General features: G+C 43.7%; 1 protein-coding gene across 2 annotated transcripts in view; it reads left to right on the forward strand.

Annotated features, from left to right (window-relative positions):
• The window catches only part of USP34 (ubiquitin specific peptidase 34), a 260,330-nt gene extending 237,526 nt beyond the window's left edge, over positions 1–22,804 (forward strand). For both annotated transcript variants that reach the window (XM_077282722.1, XM_077282723.1), the window contains 10 exons: positions 1,797–1,923; positions 2,006–2,113; positions 6,791–6,895; positions 7,077–7,201; positions 7,452–7,575; positions 8,776–8,855; positions 9,440–9,580; positions 9,701–9,844; positions 20,790–20,949; positions 21,521–22,804. In XM_077282722.1, coding sequence (XP_077138837.1) covers positions 1,797–1,923; positions 2,006–2,113; positions 6,791–6,895; positions 7,077–7,201; positions 7,452–7,575; positions 8,776–8,855; positions 9,440–9,580; positions 9,701–9,844; positions 20,790–20,949; positions 21,521–22,131 — 1,725 coding nt within the window. In that variant the 3' untranslated portion in view covers positions 22,132–22,804. The remainder of the gene's footprint in view (positions 1–1,796; positions 1,924–2,005; positions 2,114–6,790; positions 6,896–7,076; positions 7,202–7,451; positions 7,576–8,775; positions 8,856–9,439; positions 9,581–9,700; positions 9,845–20,789; positions 20,950–21,520) is intronic.
• The last annotated feature ends 216 nt before the right edge of the window (positions 22,805–23,020 follow it).

Consider the following 23,020-nt stretch of genomic DNA (forward strand, 5'->3'; position numbering starts at 1 on the left):
TTTAACGGAAGCTATCGAACTGGGTATCAGGGACAGTAGGGCCATTTGGGGGGAGGGCTCGTGGCGGACCCCAGTCATCAAGTGAAAGGCATCGAAAACGAAGTTCCAGAAGGGTTGCAGGGGACCACAGGACCACCAAGCATGAAGCATAGAGCCCGTGACGGAGCCACATTTCTAGCAGGCGTCCGAGATCTCTGGGTTAATCCTGTGGAGAAAGGTGGGACACCTATACCAGCGTGTCAGTAATTTAGAATTCCTCTCCTGCGCCTGACTGGACATCGTCATCTTATGTGCAAGAGTGAAAATTTTCAGACTATCCGCCTCAGAAAAGGTGATCCCCAGGTCCCTCTCCCAAGCCTCCATAAATCCCAGCGTAGTAGGGGGAAGTGAATTCAAGACCAGGCCATAGAGCACCAAAACCACATGGGAGGGACCCTCGGTAGGGAGCATCAGGGACTCAAATGGCGTCAGCGCCCCCATCGGCACACTGGATAGAAAGCTCCGCAATTGCAGAAACTCTAGCCAGGACAGCGGTGTCGTAAGATCAGAACCTCGTAACCCCCGCATGCCGGAGAGCCCCGCAAGCTTATCCTTCACCTGACCCAGTCCCACCCCGTCAAGTCGTGACCAACACAGATACGTAGATCTATTCATTGCTGGGGGAAAAGCCAGATTGTCAAAAAGGGGACTCAGTCTGCTCAATCGGGAGGTCAGGCGTAATTTCACATAGGATCTATCCCAAAACCTCAAAACAATCTGTGTGAGTGGAGCAAAACTCGACACAGCTGGGCATCCGGTCCCCCCCAGCCAAGGCAGCCAGTACAAAGAAGAGGGCGATAAAAGTTTCTCCAGAAGCACCCACTGTTTATGAGCATCACTGAACCTCCAGTGGACAATCCTACAGAGCAAGACTGCCTGGTAATAACGTTTAAAATCAGGAAGGCCTACCCAACCCTTAGTCTTGGGTCTCACTAACACTGAGAATCGAGTCCGCGGCTTCTTAGTTCCCCAAATAAAGCTATTGATGGCCGACTGCAGGCAAAAATCCCTATTTAATACCACTGAGTAAAGTCAACTCCCATCATGCCTCTAGTAGCAGTCAATCCTTTGTTTTACATCTAAGCTTTTGCAATAGAGCTCCAGGTGATAAGTCACTTGAGCCCTTATTTATTTTATTCACTTACTAAGCACCATTGATTCCACAGCGATTTACAGACATTATCGGCTCTGTCCCCATTGGGGCTCACCATCTAGATTCCCTATCAGTATGCTTTTGGAATGTGGGAGGAAACCCAAACAAACTTGGGGAGAACATACAAATTCCTTTCAGTTGATTTTAGTGGGATTCGAACCCAGGACCCCAGCGCTGCAAGGCTGCAGTGCTAGCCACTGAGCCACCTTGCTACTCTATGGTTCTTAAATTTAAATAAAATCTATGAGTCGAATATAAAATGTGGTTCCTTTCCCTTTCTGGAGTCCTGTATAATGTGCAGTTCAATGTGAACAAGTAAGGAGGTATAGTGCAAAAAAGTTCTTGAAGCCACTTATAGAAATTCCTTGTGATATGTGTGGATCGAGTGGATATGCTGCACCAGACTGATAACCTGATCATTGGATAAGGCCCTGTGAATGAGCTTTGGGGTTTTACTAGTCCTAGTTGAATTCTAGCTGATATTTCTATGTTTCTTAAGTAAGAAATTAAAAAGTATTTTCTATTGTGCATGAAATATAATCTCCTTTACTGATAACATTATAGTATGCTATAGTGCCTATTTCCTGTGAACTCTGTATTGCAGTCCTTTAACACATTACATATGATGTACCATGAAGCCACAGCTTGCCATGTGACTGGGGACTTGGTGGAGCTTTTGTCCATATTCCTGTCTGTCCTTAAGTCCACCCGTCCTTATCTGCAGAGAAAAGGTAGGTGTGCAATGTAGTATAGACTTGTGTTACATGGAGTTATCATCTGTGCGCTCTTCATTATGCCTTTCTATATCCACAGATGTAAAGCAGGCGCTCATCCAGTGGCAGGAGAGAATTGAATTTGCTCACAAACTCCTAACCCTGTTAAATTCCTACAGTCCAGCAGAGCTCAGAAACGCCTGCATCGGTAATGCTTATTCCGTTGTGATTCTTTAGTGAATAAAGTGGTGGGATTAGGATTGGAAGGAACTGCATTCGTTTATTTTCCTGTCTGGCGACTGTTGAAATCTCAGTAACTAAATGTTCATTTTTATACTTTTTTTTTTTTTTAGTAATTTTTTCAGCATGGAAAATTGTGAAAGTTTGCAAGAGACTTTTTCTTTATCGCTTCATTGGGCGACATAAATAACCATGGGTGTATGCTGCTGTTGATAGGAGGCTGACACTAGGAAAAAAAGTTACTGGTAGCTCCTCCCCAGCAGTATATACCCACCAATTGGCACAAAGCTCATCAGTTTTAGCTGTGTGTCCCAATCTAATAGGTTATCTTCTGCATGATGCGTTGCCCTCACCTGGAAATTCTCTCTGGGTGGTTGGCAGTCGTCATCTTCTCTTCCAGGATGACGTCTCTTCCGGGACACGTGGCTCTCCATAGTCAATGGAGCCTGAGTCAGGCCGATCGTTACCACCAGTTACAAAACATTATTTTCTTCTCCCTCCCACCGACGATGCTTCTTGTCAAGGGTCCCAGACCAAGTTCCCGGATGCTTTCAGGCCATCTCATCTCTGCTCTGGGCAGATCTCATACACATCTCCACAAAAGAGCGCTTCTAAGGTTTCTTTTCAATCCACTTCGTGGTCCCAAAGAAGGATGGCTCACTTCGCCCGATCTCCTAAACCAGCAGGTGCACCTTCTTCACTTAAGGATGGAGTCCCTCCGTTCGATTGCCTCCATGGAACCGGAGGAATCCCTCTGCACAGGGGATATCCAGGATGCCTATCTCCACATTCCAATTTGCTGCTCACAGAGTCTGTGCAGACAGGGAATCCTCTTCAGAACAGAGTAGGCTCTGTCTAAGAGGGGTTTTTTTTCTAGGCTTAGCCCTCCTCAGCAGCCTCCCTCGGCCCCAGGCTACTCCATATGCCCTTTCCAACACCTTTGCGAAAGTCTTTAGATCACCCTCGACACACTTGCCCGCTTAGTCTGGCTAGTCAACACGGCAAAGTTGTTTATGATCCCAGAACAGCTCTCAGTTCTCCTTTGCATGCCTTTCGATACCGCCAGAGTCCCAGAAGTGAAGATCTCAGTCCTCCTCCTGGGTATTCGCTCCCTAAAATGCCCATCCCCCCCTGTTTTTGTCTCATTGTGAGAGTGCTGGGCAGGATGGATGCCATCCCTTTCTCTCAGTTCCATACTTGCCCTCTCCAACTGGCCCTCCTGTCAGCTTGGGACAAAAGGAACTCTTCTCTGGATCGCCCTATCCTTCTGCCTCTTCGAGTTAGGCAGTCCTTGGGCATGGTAGGGTCTCTTCCCCTCCATTCAGCACGGGAGATAATTTTTCCCACTCCACTGGCAGATCGTCACGACTGATGCCAGCCTTCTTGAGTGGGGGGCTGTCTTCCTTCGGCACAGTCCAGGGTCGCTGGAACTCTCGGGAAACATCTCTCCCCATCAACATCTTGGAGCTTAGAGGCATCTACCTTTTCCTACTCCACTGGCAGGACCTTCCTTCAGGCCGCACAGTTCGCATTCAGTCTGACAATGCCACGGTCGTGGCATGCATCAACAATCAGGGTGGGACACAGAGCAAGTCAGTCAAGTCTGAGGTCTCACAGATTCTGGCTTGGGCCGAACAGCACATTCCAGCAATATCAGTGGTGCACATTTCAGGCGTGGAAAATTGTACCGCTGACTTCCTAAGTGGTCAGGGCCTCTTCTCGGGCGAGTGTTCCCTCCACTCATCCGTGTGTTTATACAAATCTGTCAGAGGTGGGGCATCCCTGACATTGATCTGATAGCGTCCCAGATGAATCTTAAGGTTTCTTGTTTCGTGGCCAGGTCTCGCGACTCCCTGGCAGTTGAATCCGACTCCCTGGATTCCATGGTCTCTGTTCCACCTTCGGTACCTTTTTCCGCCTCTTCTCCTGATTCTCAGACTTGTCAAGAAGACCAAAGTGTAACGAGTTCAAGTCATCCTCATGGTCCCTGAAGAGCCTGGTACGCAGAGTTAGTCTTCCTACTCTCAGATATACACTGGAGACTCCAGGATTACCCAGACCTACTTTCTCTAGGTGAATCCCCTCTTCCACCAGAATTCTCAATCTCTCAATTTAACGGCCACTGTCCTGAGGGAGGCAGGTTTCTTATTCCAGGTCATACAGATCATGATCAAGGTGAGGAAACCCTTGTCCTCCCTCATCTGTCATCGGATCTGAAAAGCCTTCTTTCACTGGTGTGAACAGTCACACAGCCCTAATGTATTTTTTCCATTCGATCCTTTCTGGCCTTTTAACAATTTGGCCTAGAGTCCGGGTTGTCTTAGTATCTTGACGGGTCAGGTATCCGTTCTCTCAATTCTGTTCCAACTAAACTTGGCCCCTCGTCCCCAGGTCACGACCTTCCTTCAGGGAGTTAGGGTATGTGCACACGTATTGTGGAGGACTGCGGATATTTCCGCAGCGGATTTTGGAAAACCGCAGGGCAAAACCGCTGCGGTTTTTCCTGCGGATTTATAGCGGTTTCTATTGCGGATTCCGCTGCGGGTTTACACCTGCAGTTTTCTATTGGAGCAAGTGTAAACCCGCAGCGGAATCGGCACAAAGAATTGACATGCTGCGGAATGTAAACCGCTGCGTTTCCACGCGGTTATTTCCGCAGCATGTGCACTGCGGATTTTGTTTCCCATAGGTTTACATTATACTGTAAACGCATGGGAAACTGCTGTGGATCCGCAGCAAAATCTGCAGCGTGTGCACATACCCTTACTGTCCTACCACCTCCATATCGTCCCCCTGTAGATCCGTGGGACCTTAACCTTGTTTTGAGCGTCCTTCAAGGACCTCCTTTTGAACCCATTCAAGACATCACTCCCTCCTTTTGCTCTTAAAAGGTTACATTTTTGGTTGCATCACTTTTATTATATGGGTCTCTGAATTGGCGTCCCTCTCTTGCTGCTCTCCCTTCCTCGACTTCCACCAGGACAAGGTGGTCCTACGACCAGTTCCTTAATTTCTTCCCAAGGTAGTCTCCCTTTTCCAGCTCAACGAGGATATTGTCCTTTCTTTCTTCTGACCATCCCAGCCTCCAGGTCTATTATCGCTTGCTGGATCCGTTCTGCCATACTGGAGGCTTATCGATTTAAGCATTGACCGCCTCCTCTGAGAGTGGGGGACTTCTGGGCTATTCGCCACCAGGCCTCTGCAACTTAGATCTACAAGGCCGCTACCTGGTCTTCGCTTCATACATTTGGGAGATTTTACAGGGTGCATACCCAAGCCTCAGCTGATGCTGGCCTAGGTTGAAAGGTATGTTTCTTCTATTCCCTCCCTTGGGATTGCTTTAGGACGTCCCATGGTCACCTGTGTCTCCTAATGAAACGATAAAGGATTTTTGGTACTTGATCTTTCTTCGAGCCTTCATTGGGGGACACACAGCACCCTCCCTTGATTTTACCTTTGTTGGACCTTTGTATAGTTATTTTATCATTCCTTCTCCTACTGCTTTCTCACTAAAGCCCCCGTCACACTAAGCGAGGTCGCTAGCGAGATCGCTGCTGAGTCACAAGTTTTGTGACGCAACAGCGACCTCAGTAGCGATCTCGCTATGTTTGACACGTAGCAGCGACCAGGCCCCTGCTGTGAGATCGCTGGTCGTGTCGGAATGGCCTGGACCTTTTTTTGATCGTTGAGGTCCCGCTGGGTAGCACACATCGCTGTGTTTGACACCTTACCAACGACCTCGTTGACTACAACGTCACACAGGACGTTCCTCATCGAGTTCTGAATCGTCATAATAGCTGCCATGTGACATCGTTCTACAGGTCGCCGCATCGCTGCTGCGTCGTTGGGAAGATCTCACTGTTTGACATCTCACCAGCGACCACATAGCGACGCAGCAACGATCCCTGACAGGTCGTATCGTTGTCGGGATCGCTTTAGCGTCACTAAGTGTGACGGGGCCTTAACTGATGAGCTTTGTGCCAGTCGGTGGGTGTGTACTGCTGGGGAGGATCTAACTTTTTTTAGCCTAGTGTCAGTCTCCTAGAAACAGCAGCATACACCCATGGTTTCCTGTGTCCCTCAATGAAGGCTCCAAGAAAGAGATTTCAACAATCCTTTTAGGGGGTATGTCTTCATTTGTGGGGGAAAAAATACAATGTGTCTCCCAAATTCCTGCTTTTTCCGTATCTGTTTGCCTGCTTTAGCTGTATTGATATCAGAGGGTGCTCAAAAGCAGGTGTCTGATAGCCACTTAAATGCATTTTTTTGTTTTTACAGAAATGTAGATAAATACCCTTTATAATTTGATTTGCAAAGTTTCACAACTTTCCCTGCTGGTTAAAATTTAAAAATACGTTTTTAGTTAATTTTTAAGAGACCTTTATCCAAAAGGAAAATTGGCTTCATATTTTTAGTTCCCTGCACATTACACTCATTAATAAACCAGTAGTGCTTTCTGTCCCATTACATGTAGCATTGCTAAACCTGCGTGTCCCATGTCTTCATGTTTTGGATATTCCCTTATACTCGTTATTACTATTCAACATATAGCAACTGTAGCCATATTCTCATGTTCTAATATACTGCGATGGTGGAAGATTGTCGTAATCATGTTTTATTAATACATTTTTACTTTTGCTCTTAGATGTCCTGAAGGAACTGGTGCTCCTGAGCCCTCATGATTTCTTGCACACATTGGTTCCATTTCTCCAGCACAACCATTGTACATACCATCATAGCAATATCCCAAGTAAGTGTTTATTGCTGGAGGTTATTTTCCAAGTATTTTTCTATATAATGTGTGTTGTTTGCACGTGATCTCAGAAGGTGCTGATGGTAATGTACAAGATAAGGAAAGGAGTGATGAGCTTTTCCAGAGATGAATATTCAGGTCTTATTTGTTTGTTTTTTTTCTGTTTTTTTTTCTCCAGTGTCCCTTGGTCCCTACTTTCCCTGTCGTGAAAATATGAAACTTCTAGGAGGAAAAAGCAATATCCGTCCTCCCCGCCCTGAACTTAATATGTGCCTCTTGCCCACAATGGTGGAATCCAGCAAGGTTGGTAAACGTACAGATTTCCCATTGTATTTTTACCTGATGCAAAATAAATTAAAGGGGGTTTTCGGTTTTGTATGTAGGAAATGTATTCACTGGATTTGCAGCTCATATCATCTCCTTCCATTCCTCGCCACTTTTACTTGTGGTCAATGAATGGAATATATCCTGTTTGCATTCAGAAGTTATAACCTTGCCCTGATCATGTAGTAGTGATTGGTTCTAGGAAAGCGTCCCTATTTTGTGTTTTCAGGGTAAAGATGACGTTTATGACCGCATGCTACTGGATTACCTGTCTTCATATCACCAGTTTATCCATCTCCTGTGCCGTGTGGCAATCAATTGTGAAAAGTTTACTGAAGCTTTAATCAAGCTAAGTAAGTTCCTAATAGTTAATTTTCTATAGGGGTTGTATGAGGGTAGATACTTGGGTCTGTATGTTTTTTATCCCAAGAAGAGAGTGGCACTCTGAACCATGGGCTGTCACTGCCCCAGAGCCTCATTCTAGTGAGTAAAGAGAGGTGGTGTGATTTTTGTTTTTTTTGTTTTTTTGTGTGTGATGGGAGGGGGAGGGTCAGAACTTTTTTTTTTTTTTTTTAAAGTCTTCCACATTTTAGCGTGTGAAATATTATACAGCATTTTTTATTGGTTAGATTTTTACAGGACTCTCTGCTCACAATTTGAACTCTGCGTTTTATGGATGTTTTCCCATGATTACTATACCCTCACGATGGCTTTCATATTCTGCCTTTAAGAACTACGGTGGCATGTTGCTGCTTCGAGCTGCACGAAGCTAAGCGATGTTCTTCTGCTACCAGGCTGCCATCATCAGTGCAGGAGTGAAGAGCAGAGTTCTGTGTAGTTTAGTGCAGTCTGCAGCACAGACTTTGGGGTTTATCAGTAGGGCTGATCAAATAGCTTTGGATACGTGCTTATCTGAATAGCTATAGCACTTACCGAATAGCTGCATCAGGAACCCGGATACCTGGAGCACTCCCGATCAGCTGTTCGGCGCCGCAGCTGCATGTGTCACGGCTCTGTTACAGTCACAACACACAGGCTATCCATGCATGTGTTGTGACTGTCACACAGCCGCGACACATGCAGCTGCGGCTCCGAACAGCTGATTATCGGGAGTGCGCCAGGTATCCGGGTTCCCGATGCAGCTATTTGGTAAGCTCTGTAGCTATTAGGATAAGGACTTATCTGAAGCTATTCACTGAACACTACTTATCAGCAAAAATGTGTAATTAAGTGATTATACTGAAGATGATTAAAGCGTACCAACACTGCAAATTGCTTAAAGAGGACCTATCATCGCTGGTGGAGCTGCGGTGATCGGTCTTCAGACAATGCAGCGATGTCTCCAAGAGCCACGTGTTTGAGAACACTTCCTGGTCTCTCCTCACTAAGCAGTGAGATCATCTGAAAAGACGGATCACAGCCGCTTCAGCAGTGATGAGTGTAATTATGTAATATTTTTTAATAAAACTCGATTTTTGATAATTGGTTCTCTTTAAACATCCAGCTTGTATTTCCACTTAAGCCTATATTGATAACACTGATTTAATTTGCAGGTGTCTTGATTGCATATGAAGGGCTCTCCTTGCACCTAGCATTGTTTCCAAAACTCTGGACTGAGTTGTGCCAAACACAGGTATGCCATTTATTATTACACTGTGCTCACGCTACCCATAACTGATCTGTACGTCAAGAATGACTTTTCTAAAATCGTACAAAGAAGCAAGTCCATCATGACGATGGCTGAACAAATTCTTCCGCTTCTCTGTTCCTAGATGGTGGCCCAAATTCAGATATTTTCTATATACCAAAAAAATAGGAACATACACAGCCTTCTAGTTCTACTAAATATGTAGATATTAAAATTCCAAGAGTGCCAGGGTCCTTCCTCATTAACCTCTGCTTTGATTCTGTAAATGGGCCATTATTGTAGAAAGCCTCCTGAGGTCAGATGAACAACAGTCCATGTAATGCATAGATCACGTGGGTCCACCTGAGCGATAATCATTTTTACAAAGTGAGTCTCCGCTCTTGGTCATAAAAAGTTGTTCCTAACGGAGTACCCCTCCTCCCCATCCATTTGAGCCTGCTGACTGGGGTTGCCTTCATGACTCAACCCCTTATACTAAAGAATATCGGGCTGCAGGAATTGAGGAGAGCAAATAAATGGAAGGATCTTCACTTCACTATGTAAATTATTCTTTTCTTTTGGAAATCTAGTCTCAACTGGCAAAAAACTGCATCAAGCTGCTGTGTGAGGATCCAGTTTTTGCAGAATATATTAAAAGTATTTTAATGGATGAACGTGTGTTCCTCAATAACAACGTGGTGTACACATTCCTGACCCATTTTCTAGTGAAGGTATGCATTTAAGTTCACGGTTGTTGGTTGTTTCTTTTAATATTATTTACTGGTAAGGAAGTAAATCGGGAAGAAGGTGGATTATAATTTACAATGTGATTTTGGTCTTTTCTTTCACAGGTTCAAAGTCAGGTTTTTTCTGAAACTAATTGTGCAAGTCTCATTAACACAATAGTTACGCATCTCATCAATCAGTATCAAAATGCTGAGTCTGATTTTATCAGCAGAATTGAAATTTCCAAAGCAAGCAGCACTTTAAATGGGGTGAGTGAATATCCATTTGTGTTTCCTCCACAATACACTGGGTGAAATACACATTTTCATTGTGTTTTTGATCTGTGCAATCTTTGTTTTCATATTTCAGTGTTTGATAAAATATCTCGTTACAAATTTGTGTTGACTTTATTCCACATACAGGAGGATTGGATCACAATTGCTAGTTCATATGATTGACAACTTTCTAATCGATGTGGATCCCATAACTGGCACTCTCATTGATACTGAGAATAAGGCTGAAAAACGCTCTACTTGATTAGAGCGTTGGTCCTGTGTGCACACCTCAGCTCTGCTCATGGTCTCTGGGAGTACGAGACCCTCCGACGGTACAGCTATTGGCTGTTTAAGCCAGTCCCAAAGAAATGAGTAGAGTGTGCATGTTTTGACCTTTCTGGTGATCAGTGGGGGTTTCCTAGCTCGGACCGCCACCAGTTTAGTAGTTAGCACCTATTGTATGAAGAGTTCATAACTTCTTTCTGTAATACTCCTTTAGGCAACCCCAGGACTGCCTAACATGACAATTAGCAAATATTCCTGCCTATAATGGCAACAAAACAGAACAGGTTGAAATGGTCCTTCTTGGCCTAAAGATTGCCTCACCATTCAAATAAACATCACCGGACCTGATGCTAAAACTTGAGGCTGAATATTAGCCACACGTTTAGTCTCCAGTGTTATTACACAACTGCAATTTGCATTAATCATAGGCCTCTATTAATCAAAACAGTTTTGCCATAACAGTGCTGGGGTCCTTCCTCAGTAACCTCTGCTTTGATTCTGTAAATCGGCCATTATTGTAGAAGGCCTCCTGAGGTCAGATGAACAACGGTCCATGTAATGCATAGATCACCTGGCTTTGGAATGTCGCAAAAATTTTACGGCTTGTGGCGTTTTCACGCCAGTTTCTCCCAGCTCTGCCAAAATGCACAGAACTGAGGCACAACATGCTGTGCCAGGGAGAGTTTACAGCAGCTACTATGCATTTTCAGAACAGTGACTAAACCCGGGCCCCGACCCTGACTGACAGCCGGTCCAAATGCAGAGCCAGTGTCTATCAGGGACAGGGGTGCAGCTACAGCCCCTGTTTTGTATACTCAGAGCGGTGGCTAAACTCGCTTCGCTGCCGCCCCGTGACTGAAATGGGAACGCTGTTGGGGAGAATATCGTTAATTTTCTCCCCGCAGCGTTGCGCTACATGCAGGTGCCAGCCAGAATAACGACGTTATTAACCTGCAGGTTAATAGCGTTTTTCTGTTTACCAGTTCCTGTTAATGGGCTGCAGGGATATTCCCTCGTGAATCCATCAGTTAAGCAGGTGAAAGGTGTGGAGCTAATTCCAGATATGGTATTTGCATTTGAAAGCTGTTGCTGTTAGACCTCATCATGCTGTCAAAAGGAGCTTACAGTGGAAGAGAAAAAATCCATTTGAGAGAGAGCAGAAATGTTAGGAGTGGCCAAATCAACAGTTTGGTATATTCTATAAAATATATATATATTCTATATATTCTATAAAATAAAAAACATTGGTGAGCTTGGGAACTCAAAAAGGTCTGGACTTGCACAAAAGACAACAGTGGTGCATGATCACAGAATCCTTTTCTATGGTGAAGAAAAGACAATTCACAACATTCACCCAAGTGAAGCAGGAGTTTCAGTTTCTAGGGCAGCACAGTGTCTGTGGGTTAGCAGGGTAGCTTTGTAGAGCTGGGGTCCTGGGCTCAAATGCCACCAAGGACAACATCTGCAAGGAGTTTGTATGTTCTCCCTGTATTTGCGTGGGTTTCTTCCGGGTACTCCGGTTTCCTCCCACATTCCAAAGACCTAATGATGGGGAATCTAGACTGTGAGCCCCGATGGGAACAGCGATGATAATGTTTGTAAAGCGCTGGAGAATATGATGGAGCCAGACCAGGTCTACCATAAAGAGAAGACTTCATGAGGGCAAATGCAGAGGGTTCACCACAAGCTGCAAATCATTAATCATGACCAATAGAAAGGCCAGATTAGAATTGCCAAAAAAAAAACATCTAAAGAAGCCCCCCAGTTGTGGAAAAGCAATCTACGGACAGATGACACTTAGATCAGCCTGTACCAGAATGAAGGGAAGAAGAGAGTCTGGAGAAGGCTTGGAACGACTCACTATCAATGGACACCTGTTATGACCCCAATGGCGAGGGTCTCAGAGGAACGTGGAAGTCTGCAGAATACAAAAATCCAGCTCATAGGGCAGTGGTAACTGGGTTGACCATATATCTACTCCTAACGCCAACACTAGAAGTAGCCGGGGATCATTCCTACGTTGATTCTAGATGACACGCGCCAGCCGGAGAATCTAGCTACCCCTAGTAGAGGAAAACAAAGACCTTTCTTGCCTCCAGAGAAGGGGACCCCAAAGCTGGATAGAAGCCCCCCACAAATAATGACGGTGAGGTAAGAGGAAATGACAAACACAGAAATGAACCAGGTTTAGCACAGAGAGGCCCGCTTACTGATAGCAGAATAAAGAAAGGTAACTTATATGGTCAACAAAAACCCTATCAAAATCCACACTGGAAATTCAAGAACCCCCGAACCGTCTAACGGTCCGGGGGGAGAACACCAGCCCCCTAGAGCACCAGCAAAGGTCAGGATATAGATTTGGAACAAGCTGGACAAAAATACAAAACCAAAACAAATAGCAAAAAGCAAAAGGCAGACTTAGCTGATATAACTGGAACCAGGATCAGTAGACAAGAGCACAGCAGACTAGCTCTGATAACTACGTTGCCAGGCATAGAACTGAAGGTCCAGGGAGCTTATATAGCAACACCCCTAACTAACGACCCAGGTGCGGATAAAAGGAATGACAGAAAAACCAGAGTCAAAAAACTAGTAACCACTAGAGGGAGTAAAAAGCAAATTCACAACAGTACCCCCCCCTTAGTGAGGGGTCACCGAACCCTCACCACGACCACCAGGGCGATCAGGACGAGCGGCATGAAAGGCACGAACTAAATCGGCCGCATGAACATCAGAGGCGACCACCCAGGAATTATCCTCCTGACCATAGCCCTTCCACTTGACCAGGTACTGAAGCCTCCGCCTGGAGAGGCGAGAATCCAAGATCTTCTCCACCACGTACTCCAACTCGCCCTCAACCAACACCGGAGCAGGAGGCTCAGCAGAAGGAACTACAGGCACAATGTACCGCCGCAACAAGGACCTATGAAATACATTGTGAATAGCAAACGACACAGGAAGATCCAGACGAAAAGATACAGGATTAAGGATTTCCAATATCTTGTAAGGCCCAATAAAACGAGGTTTAAATTTGGGAGAGGAGACCTTCATAGGAACAAAGCGGGAAGAAAGCCATACCAAATCCCCAACGCGTAGTCGGGGACCCACACCGCGGCGGCGGTTGGCAAAGCGCTGAGCCTTCTCCTGTGACAACTTCAAGTTGTCCACCACATGATTCCAGATCTGCTGCAACCTATCCACCACAGAATCCACCCCAGGACAGTCAGAAGGCTCCACATGACCCGAAGAAAAGCGAGGATGGAAACCAGAGTTGCAGAAAAAAGGCGAAACCAAGGTGGCGGAACTAGCCCGATTATTAAGGGCAAACTCAGCCAACGGCAAGAATGTCACCCAATCGTCCTGATCAGCAGAGACAAAACACCTCAAATAAGCCTCCAAAGTCTGATTGGTTCGCTCCGTCTGTCCATTAGTCTGAGGATGGAAAGCAGACGAAAACGACAAATCAATGCCCATCCTACTACAAAAGGATCGCCAGAACCTGGAAACGAACTGGGATCCTCTGTCTGACACAATATTCTCAGGGATGCCGTGCAAACGAACCACGTTCTGGAAAAACACAGGAACCAGATCGGAAGAGGAAGGCAGCTTAGGCAAAGGAACCAAATGGACCATCTTGGAGAAGCGATCACATATCACCCAGATAACGGACATGCCCTGAGATAGCGGAAGATCAGAAATGAAATCCATGGAGATATGTGTCCAAGGTCTCTTCGGGACAGGCAAGGGCAAGAGCAAACCGCTGGCACGAGAACAGCAAGGCTTAGCTCGAGCACAAGTCCCACAGGACTGCACAAATGACCGCACATCCCTTGACAAGGAAGGCCACCAAAAGGACCTGGCCACCAGATCTCTGGTGCCAAAGATTCCCGGGTGACCTGCCAACACCGAGGAATGAACCTCGGAAATGACTCTGCTGGTCCACTTATCCGGGACAAACAGTCTGTCAGGTGGACAAGACTCAGGCCTATCAGCCTGAAATCTCTGCAACACACGTCGCAGATCCGGAGAAATAGCTGACAAGATAACTCCATCTTTAAGAATACCAACAGGATCCGCGACTCCAGGAGCATCAGGCACAAAGCTCCTAGAAAGAGCATCGGCCTTCACATTCTTTGAACCTGGTAAATACGAGACAACAAAATCAAAGCGGGAGAAAAACAATGACCAGCGGGCCTGTCTCGGATTAAGGCGTTTAGCAGACTCGAGATACATCAGATTTTTGTGATCAGTCAAGACCACCACACGATGCTTAGCACCCTCGAGCCAATGACGCCACTCCTCAAATGCCCATTTCATGGCCAACAACTCCCGATTGCCCACATCATAATTTCGCTCGGCAGGCGAAAACTTCCTAGAGAAAAAGGCACAAGGTTTCATAACAGAGCAACCAGGATCAGTAGACAAGAGCACAGCAGACTAGCTCTGATAACTACGTTGCCAGGCATAGAACTGAAGGTCCAGGGAGCTTATATAGCAACACCCCTAACTAACGACCCAGGTGCGGATAAAAGGAATGACAGAAAAACCAGAGTCAAAAAACTAGTAACCACTAGAGGGAGTAAAAAGCAAATTCACAACAGACACCAACCAAATCCTCTGAAACACATGGTGGAACTAGTGTGATGTTGCGGGCATTCATGGCCTCCACTGGCACTGGGTCGCTAGTGTTGATGATGTGACTGAAGACAGAAGCAGCCACATGAATTCTGAAGTGTACAGGGTGATACTTTCTGCTCAGATTCACAAGGATGATTGACAGCACTTCACAGTACAGGTGGACAATGACCCAAAACATACTGCTAAAGCAACCAAGGAGTTTCTTAAGGCAAAGAAGTGGAATATTGTGCAGTGGCCAAGTCAATCAACAGATCTTAACACCATCAAGTATATGTTTCACATGTTTAAGAGAAAAATTAAAGGCAGAAAAACCCCCAAACACGCAACAGCTGAAGTCAGCTGCAGTACAGGCCAACAAAGCATCACAAAGGAGGAAACCCAGCGTTTGGTGACGTCCGTAGCTTCCAGACTTCAGGCAGTCATTACCTGCAAAGGATTCTCTACAAAGTAGTAAAAATGATCATTTTGTTGTAAAATTTTGTCCAATTATTTTTGAGCCATGGAAGTGAGGAGACTTTGTAGAAAATTGGATAAGATATAAAGTACCAGTTCCAAATTTGACAATGTAGCCATCAAGTTATTGACTCTTGTACGAAATTATTTAGAAAGGAGGATCTGAGTCATTTTACTTAACAATTAAACCCCTTCGCGACCTCCGACTTACTAGTACTGCAGAGGTCACATCTCTTCCTTTGATGTGGGCTCTGGCGCTGAGCACACATCAAAGCCGGGACATGTCAGTTGTTTTGTACTTTGACAGCAGCATTTAACGCGAGCTTCCGGTAGTCAAGCTGGAAATACGCGCACTGGTACTCCCGTCATCTGATCGGGGGTCATCAGTTTGTCGGCATGACAACCAGAGGTTGTCGGCGCTCATAGCAATGCATTAATTCTGCTACATAGGGACGATCTGAGCATCGTCTCTATGTAGCAGAGCCGATCAGGCTATGGCAGCTTCTAGCCTCCCATGGAGACTACTGAAGCATGCCAAAAGTTAAAGTAAAATGTTTTAAAAATATGGAGAAAAAAATATAAAAGTTAAAATCATCCCCCTTTCCCTCAATTCAAAATAAAACAATACAAAAAAAAAAACTACACATATTTGGTATAGCCGTGTTCAGAATCGCCTGATCTATCAATAGAAAAAGGATTAACCTGATCGCTAAACGGCGTAGTGAGTAAAAAATCAAAACTCCAGAATTACTTTTTTTTGGTCGCCTCAACATTGCATTAAAATGCAATAACGGGCGATCAAAATAACATATCTTCATCAACATGGTATCCTTAAAAACGTCAGCTCAGCGTGCAAAAAAAAAAAGCCCTCACCTAACCTGAAATCATGAAAAATGCAGACGCTACGGGTTTCGGAAAATGGCGCAATTTTTATTTTATTTTTTTATTTTAACAAAGTTTGGAATTTTTTTTTACCACTTAGGAACCTAGACATTTTTGGTGTCTATAAACTTTTAATGTAGGATATCTGCGGAGACACCATCACGTGTTTCTCAACGCAAGCAGTGAATAGCCAGGCCTTTCCCCGGGAAGGAACAACCACGGGAAGGGCAGCATCCAATAAAGGAAAACATCCAATACAGGAAAACCACCTATGCCAAGCATGGTATCCATCCACAGACAGCTGTTTCGGGGTGTTTGCCCCTCATCAGTGTGGAGTAGGAATCTGGCTATTAGGAGCAGTGCCTAGTAAAAGGCTATGAACTTTTAATGACCTGGAAAATCATAATTGCACGTCAGTTTTTAGCATTTAGTGAACCTAGCAAAAAAGCCAAGCAAAAAACAGTTGTGGGATCGCACTTTTTTTTGCAATTTGACTGCACTTGGAATTTTTTTCCCATTTTCTAGTTCACCACATGGTAAAGCCAATGGTGTCATTCAAAAGTACAACTCGTCCCGCAAAAAACAAGCCCTCAACTGGCCATATTGAAGGAAAAATAAAAAGTTATGGCTCTGGGAAGAAGTGGAGCAAAAACAAAAGCGCAAAAATGAAAAAGGGCAGTGTCTCTAAGGGGTTAAAGGTTTTATTAACCCCTTTCTGACATTAGACGTACTATTCCGTCGAGGTGGGGTGGGCCTGTATGCCCACCAACGGGATAGTACGTCATAGCGATCGGCCACACTCACGGGGGGAGCACGGCCGGGTGTCAGCTGACTATCGCAGCTGACAAACGGCACTGTGTGCCAGGAGCTGTCACCGACCGCCCCCGGCACACTGCGATCAAACATGATTGCACGTTCCGGGGGCATAGGGAAGCATTGCGCAGGGAGGGGGCTCCCTGCGGGCTTCCCTGAGACCCTCGGTACAAGGCGATGTGCTCACCTTGTACCGAGTGTCTCCTCCCCGCAGGCCCCTGGATCCAAAATGGCCACGGGGCTGCATCCGGGTCCTGCAGAGAGGTGGCTTGCAGGCGCCGGGAAGCCTCCCTGCTGTGCCTGTGTGATCGCTGATCTGACACAGTGCACAGCAGAGTGCACCCCCCGAGGCAAAGTAAAATATATATATATATATATGTATATATATGTGTATATAAATATATATATATATATATTTACATATGTAAAAAAAAAATCCTAAATAAATAAAAAATATATATATTGTTCCAATAAATACATTCCTTTTATCTAACTAAAAAAAACAATAAAAGTACACATATTTGGTATCGCTGCGTCCGTAACGACACGACCTATAAAACTCTCCCACTAGTTAACCCCTTCAGTGAACACCGTAAAAAAACATAAAAAAAACGAGGCAAAAAACAACCCTTTATTATCATACCGCCAAACAAAAAGTGGAACAGCACGCGATCAAAAAGACAGACATAAATAACCATGGTACCGCTGAAAATGTCATCTTGTCCTGCAAAAAGCGAGCCGCCATACAGCATCATCAGTGAAAAAGTAAAAAAGTTATAGTCCTCAGAATAAAGCAACACAAAAATAATTATTTTTTCTATAAAATAGTTTTTATCGTATAAAAGCGCCAAAACATAAAAAAAAAACTAAATGAGGTATCGCTGTAAGGCTACTTTCACACATCAGGCTTTTTGTTTCAGGCACACTCCGGCAATTTTTGAAAAAAAACGGATCTGGTTTTTTTTTTCGCAGGATCCGTTTTTTTTTCCCATAATTGTATTAGCGCTGGATTGTGCCTGATGGCCAGACGTTTCATCCGTTTTTTGCCGGACTCGTTCAAATAGCGCGCTCTCTCTCTCTCTCTCTCACGAATGAAACTGTTTTAACCATTTTAGCAAACGCGAAAAGATATAAACGCATCCCCCCCCCCCCCAAAAAAAAAAAAAGAGAAATTCATGAATAGCTGGTTTTTGGTCATACTGCCTCACAAAAATCGGAATAACAAGCGATCAAAAAATGTCACGTGCCCGAATATGTTACCAATAAAAACGTCAAATCGACCTGCAAAATACAAGACCTCACATGACTCTGTGGAGCAAAATATGGAAAAATTATAGCCCTCAAAATGTGGTAACGCAAAAAAATATTTTTTGCAATAAAAAGCGTCTTTTAGTGTGTGACACATGCTAATCATAAAAATCCGCTAAAAGACCCGCTATAAAAGAAAATCAAACCCCCCTTCATCACCCCCTTAGTTAGGAAAAAATAAAAAAATGTATTTATTTCCATTTTCCCATTAGGGTTGGGCTTTGGATTACATTTACGGTTGGGATTAGGGTTAGGGGTGTGGTTAGGGTTGTGGTTGGGATTAGGGTTAGGGGTGTCGTTGGGGTTAGGGGTGTGGTTGGGATTAGGGGTGTGTTTGGGTTAGGGTTTCAGTTAGAATTGGGGGTTTCCACTGTTTAGGCACATCAGGGCTCTCCAAACGCGACATGGCGTCCGATCTCCATTCCAGCCAATTCTGCGTTGAAAAAGTAAAACAGTGCTCCTTCCCTTCCGAGCTCTCCCGTGCGCCCAAACAGGGGTTTACCCTAACATATGGGGTATCAGCGTACTCAGGACAAATTGGACAACAACTTCTGGGGTCCAATTTCTCTTGTTACCCTAGGGAAAATAAAAATTTGGGGGCTTAAAAAACATTTTTGTGGGACAAAAATGATTTTTTATTTTCACGGCTATGCGTTATTAACTGTACTGAAACACTTGTGAGTTCAAAGTTTTCACAACACATCTAGATGAGTTCCTAGGGGGGTTTAAGTTCCAATATGGGGTCACTTGTGGGAGTTTCTACTGTTTAGGTACATCAGGGGCTCTGCAAATGCAACGTGATGCCTGCAGACAAATCCATCTAAGTCTGCATTCCAAATGGTGCTCCTTCCCTTCCGAGCTCTGCCATGCGCCCAAACGGTGGTTCCCCCCCACATATGGGGTATCAGTGTACTCAGGACAAATTGGACAACAACTTCTGGGGTCCAATTTCTCTTGTTACCCTTGGGAAAATAAAAATTTGGGGGCTAAAAAAACATTTTTGTGGGACAAATAATTTTTTATTTTCACGGCTCTTCGTTATTAACTGTAGTGAAACACTTGGGGGTTCAAAGTTCTCACAACACATCTAGATAAGTTCCTTGGGGGGGTCTAGTTTCCAATATGGGGTCACTTGTGGGGGGTTTCAATGTTTAGGCACATCAGGGGCTCTCCAAACGCAACATGACGTCCCATCTCAATTCCAGACAATTTTGCATTGAAAAGTCAAACGGCGCTCCTTCCCTTGCGAGCTCTGCCATGCACCCAAACAGTGGTTTACCCCCACATATGAGGTATCGGCGTACTCAGGACAATTGTACAACAACTTTTGGGGTCCTTTTTCTAGTGTTACCCTTGGCAAAATAAAACAAATTGGAGCTGAAGTAAATTTTGTGTGAAAAAAAAATTAAATGTTCATTTAAAAAAAAAAAAAAACATTCCAAAAATTCCTGTGAAACACCTGAAGGGTTAATAAACTTCTTGAATGTGGTTTTGAGCACCTTGATGGGTGCAGTTTTTAGAATGGTGTCACACTTGGGTATTTTCTATCATAGAGACCCCTCAAAATGGCTTCAAATGTGACGTGGTCCCTAAAAAATAATGGCGTTGTAAAAATGAGAAATTGCTGGTCAACTTTTAACCCTTATAACTCCTTAACAAAAAAAATTTTGGTTCCAAAATTGTGCTGATGTAAAGTAGACATGTGGGAAATATTACTTAAGTATTTTGTGTGACATATCTCTGTGATTTAAGGGCATAAAAATTCAAAATTGGAAAATTGCGAAATTTTCACCAAATTTCCATTTTTTTTCACAAATAAATGCAGGCAATATCAAATAAATTATACCACTATCATGAAGTACAATATGTCACGAGAAAACAGTGTCAGAATCACCAGGATCCGTTGAAGCGTTCCAGAGTTATAACCTCATAAAGGGACAGTGGTCAGAAATGTAAAAATTGGCCCGGTCATTAACGTGCAAACCACCCTTGGGGGGTAAAGGAGTTAATACAAAATACTTTTTTTGTAAAAAAATATGCATTCTATAAAATTGTATGTGGGTACACAAAGTTTTGATTCAAAGGTGAAGGGAAAGCAGTGGCCTTAGGCTAGGATCAGGATTACATAGATGTGGAGCGAATCACCAGATTGCTGTATCAAAAAGATTCATTAGCAGATAACAACACAAAGGGGTAACAATATCTAGTTATTTTAATATAGTACTCTATACCTAAACATGGCATGTTAACAGTCTAGACCAACATGCTGTTATACACAGTCTACTGTGGAGTGACATGTTTTCTGATGTGCCCTGTAGATGTAAATTAGATAAAATATAAGGTTAGTTACCCATTGAATGAGGGGTCCTGCCAAGACTGCGGCCACTTACCCCTATGTGTGTATGTCACTTCTTCACGAAACACCCTGAAGTATAAATTTCAATTGCATCTGTTTCATTTTAAGTAAAAAATAGTGCCCTGCAGAGCTGAAATAACGAAAATTCGGTCACTATCTACTTAGTTCTGGACCTAAATGTATGTCACCATTTTTGTGTTCTAGGATCTTCGAGCCCTGGTTTTACTCCTTTCAGTTCACTCCCCTAAACAGTTGAACGCAGCCTTAATACCGACTTTACAGGATCTCCTGAGCAAATGCCGAACCTGTCAGCAGCAAAGAAAGTCGTTACAAGAGCAAGAATCCAAAGATGGTAAAGCTAAAGGTGAGTGACCCTATTCCCCATGTTGACTTCACACATAAGCACACTCCAGTACATATACATCCATAACCTGTATACACACCTGTGCAGCCCTATAAACATCATTCTACCTACATGTATACACACTCACTCATTCACTTCTACCTATGCACATACACCTCTATCCACAGACCTGCTTTGTATTGTGAATGTATGATGCTTGTTACAGAATTTCACATTTGCATCATTTTTAATATAATTGGACTTTGACTCTGGGTATGTGATGAACCTTATCTCCATTAGCAACATCTGCATCAATGAGGATGTAAATGTTCTTATATTAGTCTTACAGGACTTGCGTGGAAGTGGAGAAGAAACTCTTACTCAGATCTTTCCATTGACTTTGTTTATGCCGTTGCAACAAGCAGCTTCCTAATATTTTAGCATAAGTTCATCCCATAATATCCCAGTAAAGTAGGTTTGATACTTTGATATTTGCGTAACATTTATAGATAAACCTGTAGTTCTATGTGAATATATACAAAATGTTCTTCATCTAAACATTTAGCAGTAAATATAAAATTTCTCTCTTTAGATGATGAAGGTGCTACACCAGTAAAGCGGAGACGGGTTAGCAATGATGAGGATCATATGGTAGACGGCTGTATAGGTGATCTGAAAAATGAACGTGAGGCATCCACACCAACAAGCACATCTGACAACGAGACAAGAGACTCTTCCATCATTGATCCAGGAACAGAACAAGATCCTCCATCTCCCGCTCCGCTGTCTAAGGAATACAGAATAGAAATGTCATCTTCATTTGCTGAAGATATGCTGCTGCCTGCGCGGCCACAAGTGAGCAATGATCAGCCCAGCAGCAGCACTAAATACGAAGATGGGAAAGATATGAAAGAACTTCAAAGTCCTAAGGAGACTAATGTGATGGAGGAAGATGGTGAGCTCCCTTCCACTTCCATATCTGCTGTGCTGGCTGACTTGGCAGACTTACGGAGATGTGATGGTCAGCCATCACCCACACAGGACAGCCCAGAGCTCAGCCTGTCACTAAATTGTGAGCATTCCAGGGGACTTTTTAGTCATATACAACAGAATGACATTTTAGATACCCTGTGCCGGACCATTGAATCCACGATTCTCGTGGTCTCGAGGATATCAGGAAAAGAAAACAAAGCTGCTTCTTGACATTAGTTGTAGCATGTCTGCTTTTAAGTCTTTATTTTTTTTAAAGCTGTTTGTATACATTTTTGCAGGTTTTTTTCCTGTTTTTCTTTTTTCTATTTTTTATTTTTTTTTTGTGCTTCAGTTTGTCAAGTGCTTTCTGCTTGGATGGCAAGATAGATTTATATGCTTTATTCTTGGTCAGGCAGAAGTCAAGAAACAAAAGTTGCATCTGCAGTACACTTTGTAAAGGCCAATCATTATGGTTATGTTTTATGTAATTCAGGTTCGCTGTAGTGGCTTTCATGAAGTGGCCGCTTGAATTAATAGGGGGCCCCTTACCCAATATGATGTAATTTAAACTTGTCATTTTTACAGTGTATAATATGGTGTCCTCTGTGCCAGTTTTGTACCTTATAATCGAGGCAGTTGCCTCAAAACTCTGTGGTTCTTATTATCAAAATTAAGTTTACTTGTACTAAACCACAAGAAATTTGATTCTGTAAAGAATCCTCTCTAGCTGTGGCCTGGCAGTATATATGGTGCTTTATTTAACAGAATACCTGTGGAGGAAGTAAAGCACATTTGATGTAAAGAAAAAAGCAAAAAAAAAAGAAAACAAAAATAATTGTTTTATTTTATTGATATGATTGATCGCTATTCTGTGCACTTCATTAAACTAATTGTGACGACTTTTCATTTTTGTGTATATTGGCCTCTTTTAGAATCCACGTGTATACATCGTGCCACGTTAGACTGACTTTTTTTTTCTACTGTTCAGTTAGTTTTTACGCATGTCTGTATTTCAGAAAATGTTAATTTGCGGGACTGAAGGCAGAAATAGTTAACCGAGTTTGGCAGCAACGAGACCGAGAAGGAACATAGAAATTGCACTTTGTTTTAAAATATAGTT

Source organism: Ranitomeya variabilis, chromosome 2, assembly GCF_051348905.1.
Source record: "Ranitomeya variabilis isolate aRanVar5 chromosome 2, aRanVar5.hap1, whole genome shotgun sequence".
Classification (NCBI taxonomy): domain Eukaryota; kingdom Metazoa; phylum Chordata; class Amphibia; order Anura; family Dendrobatidae; genus Ranitomeya; species Ranitomeya variabilis.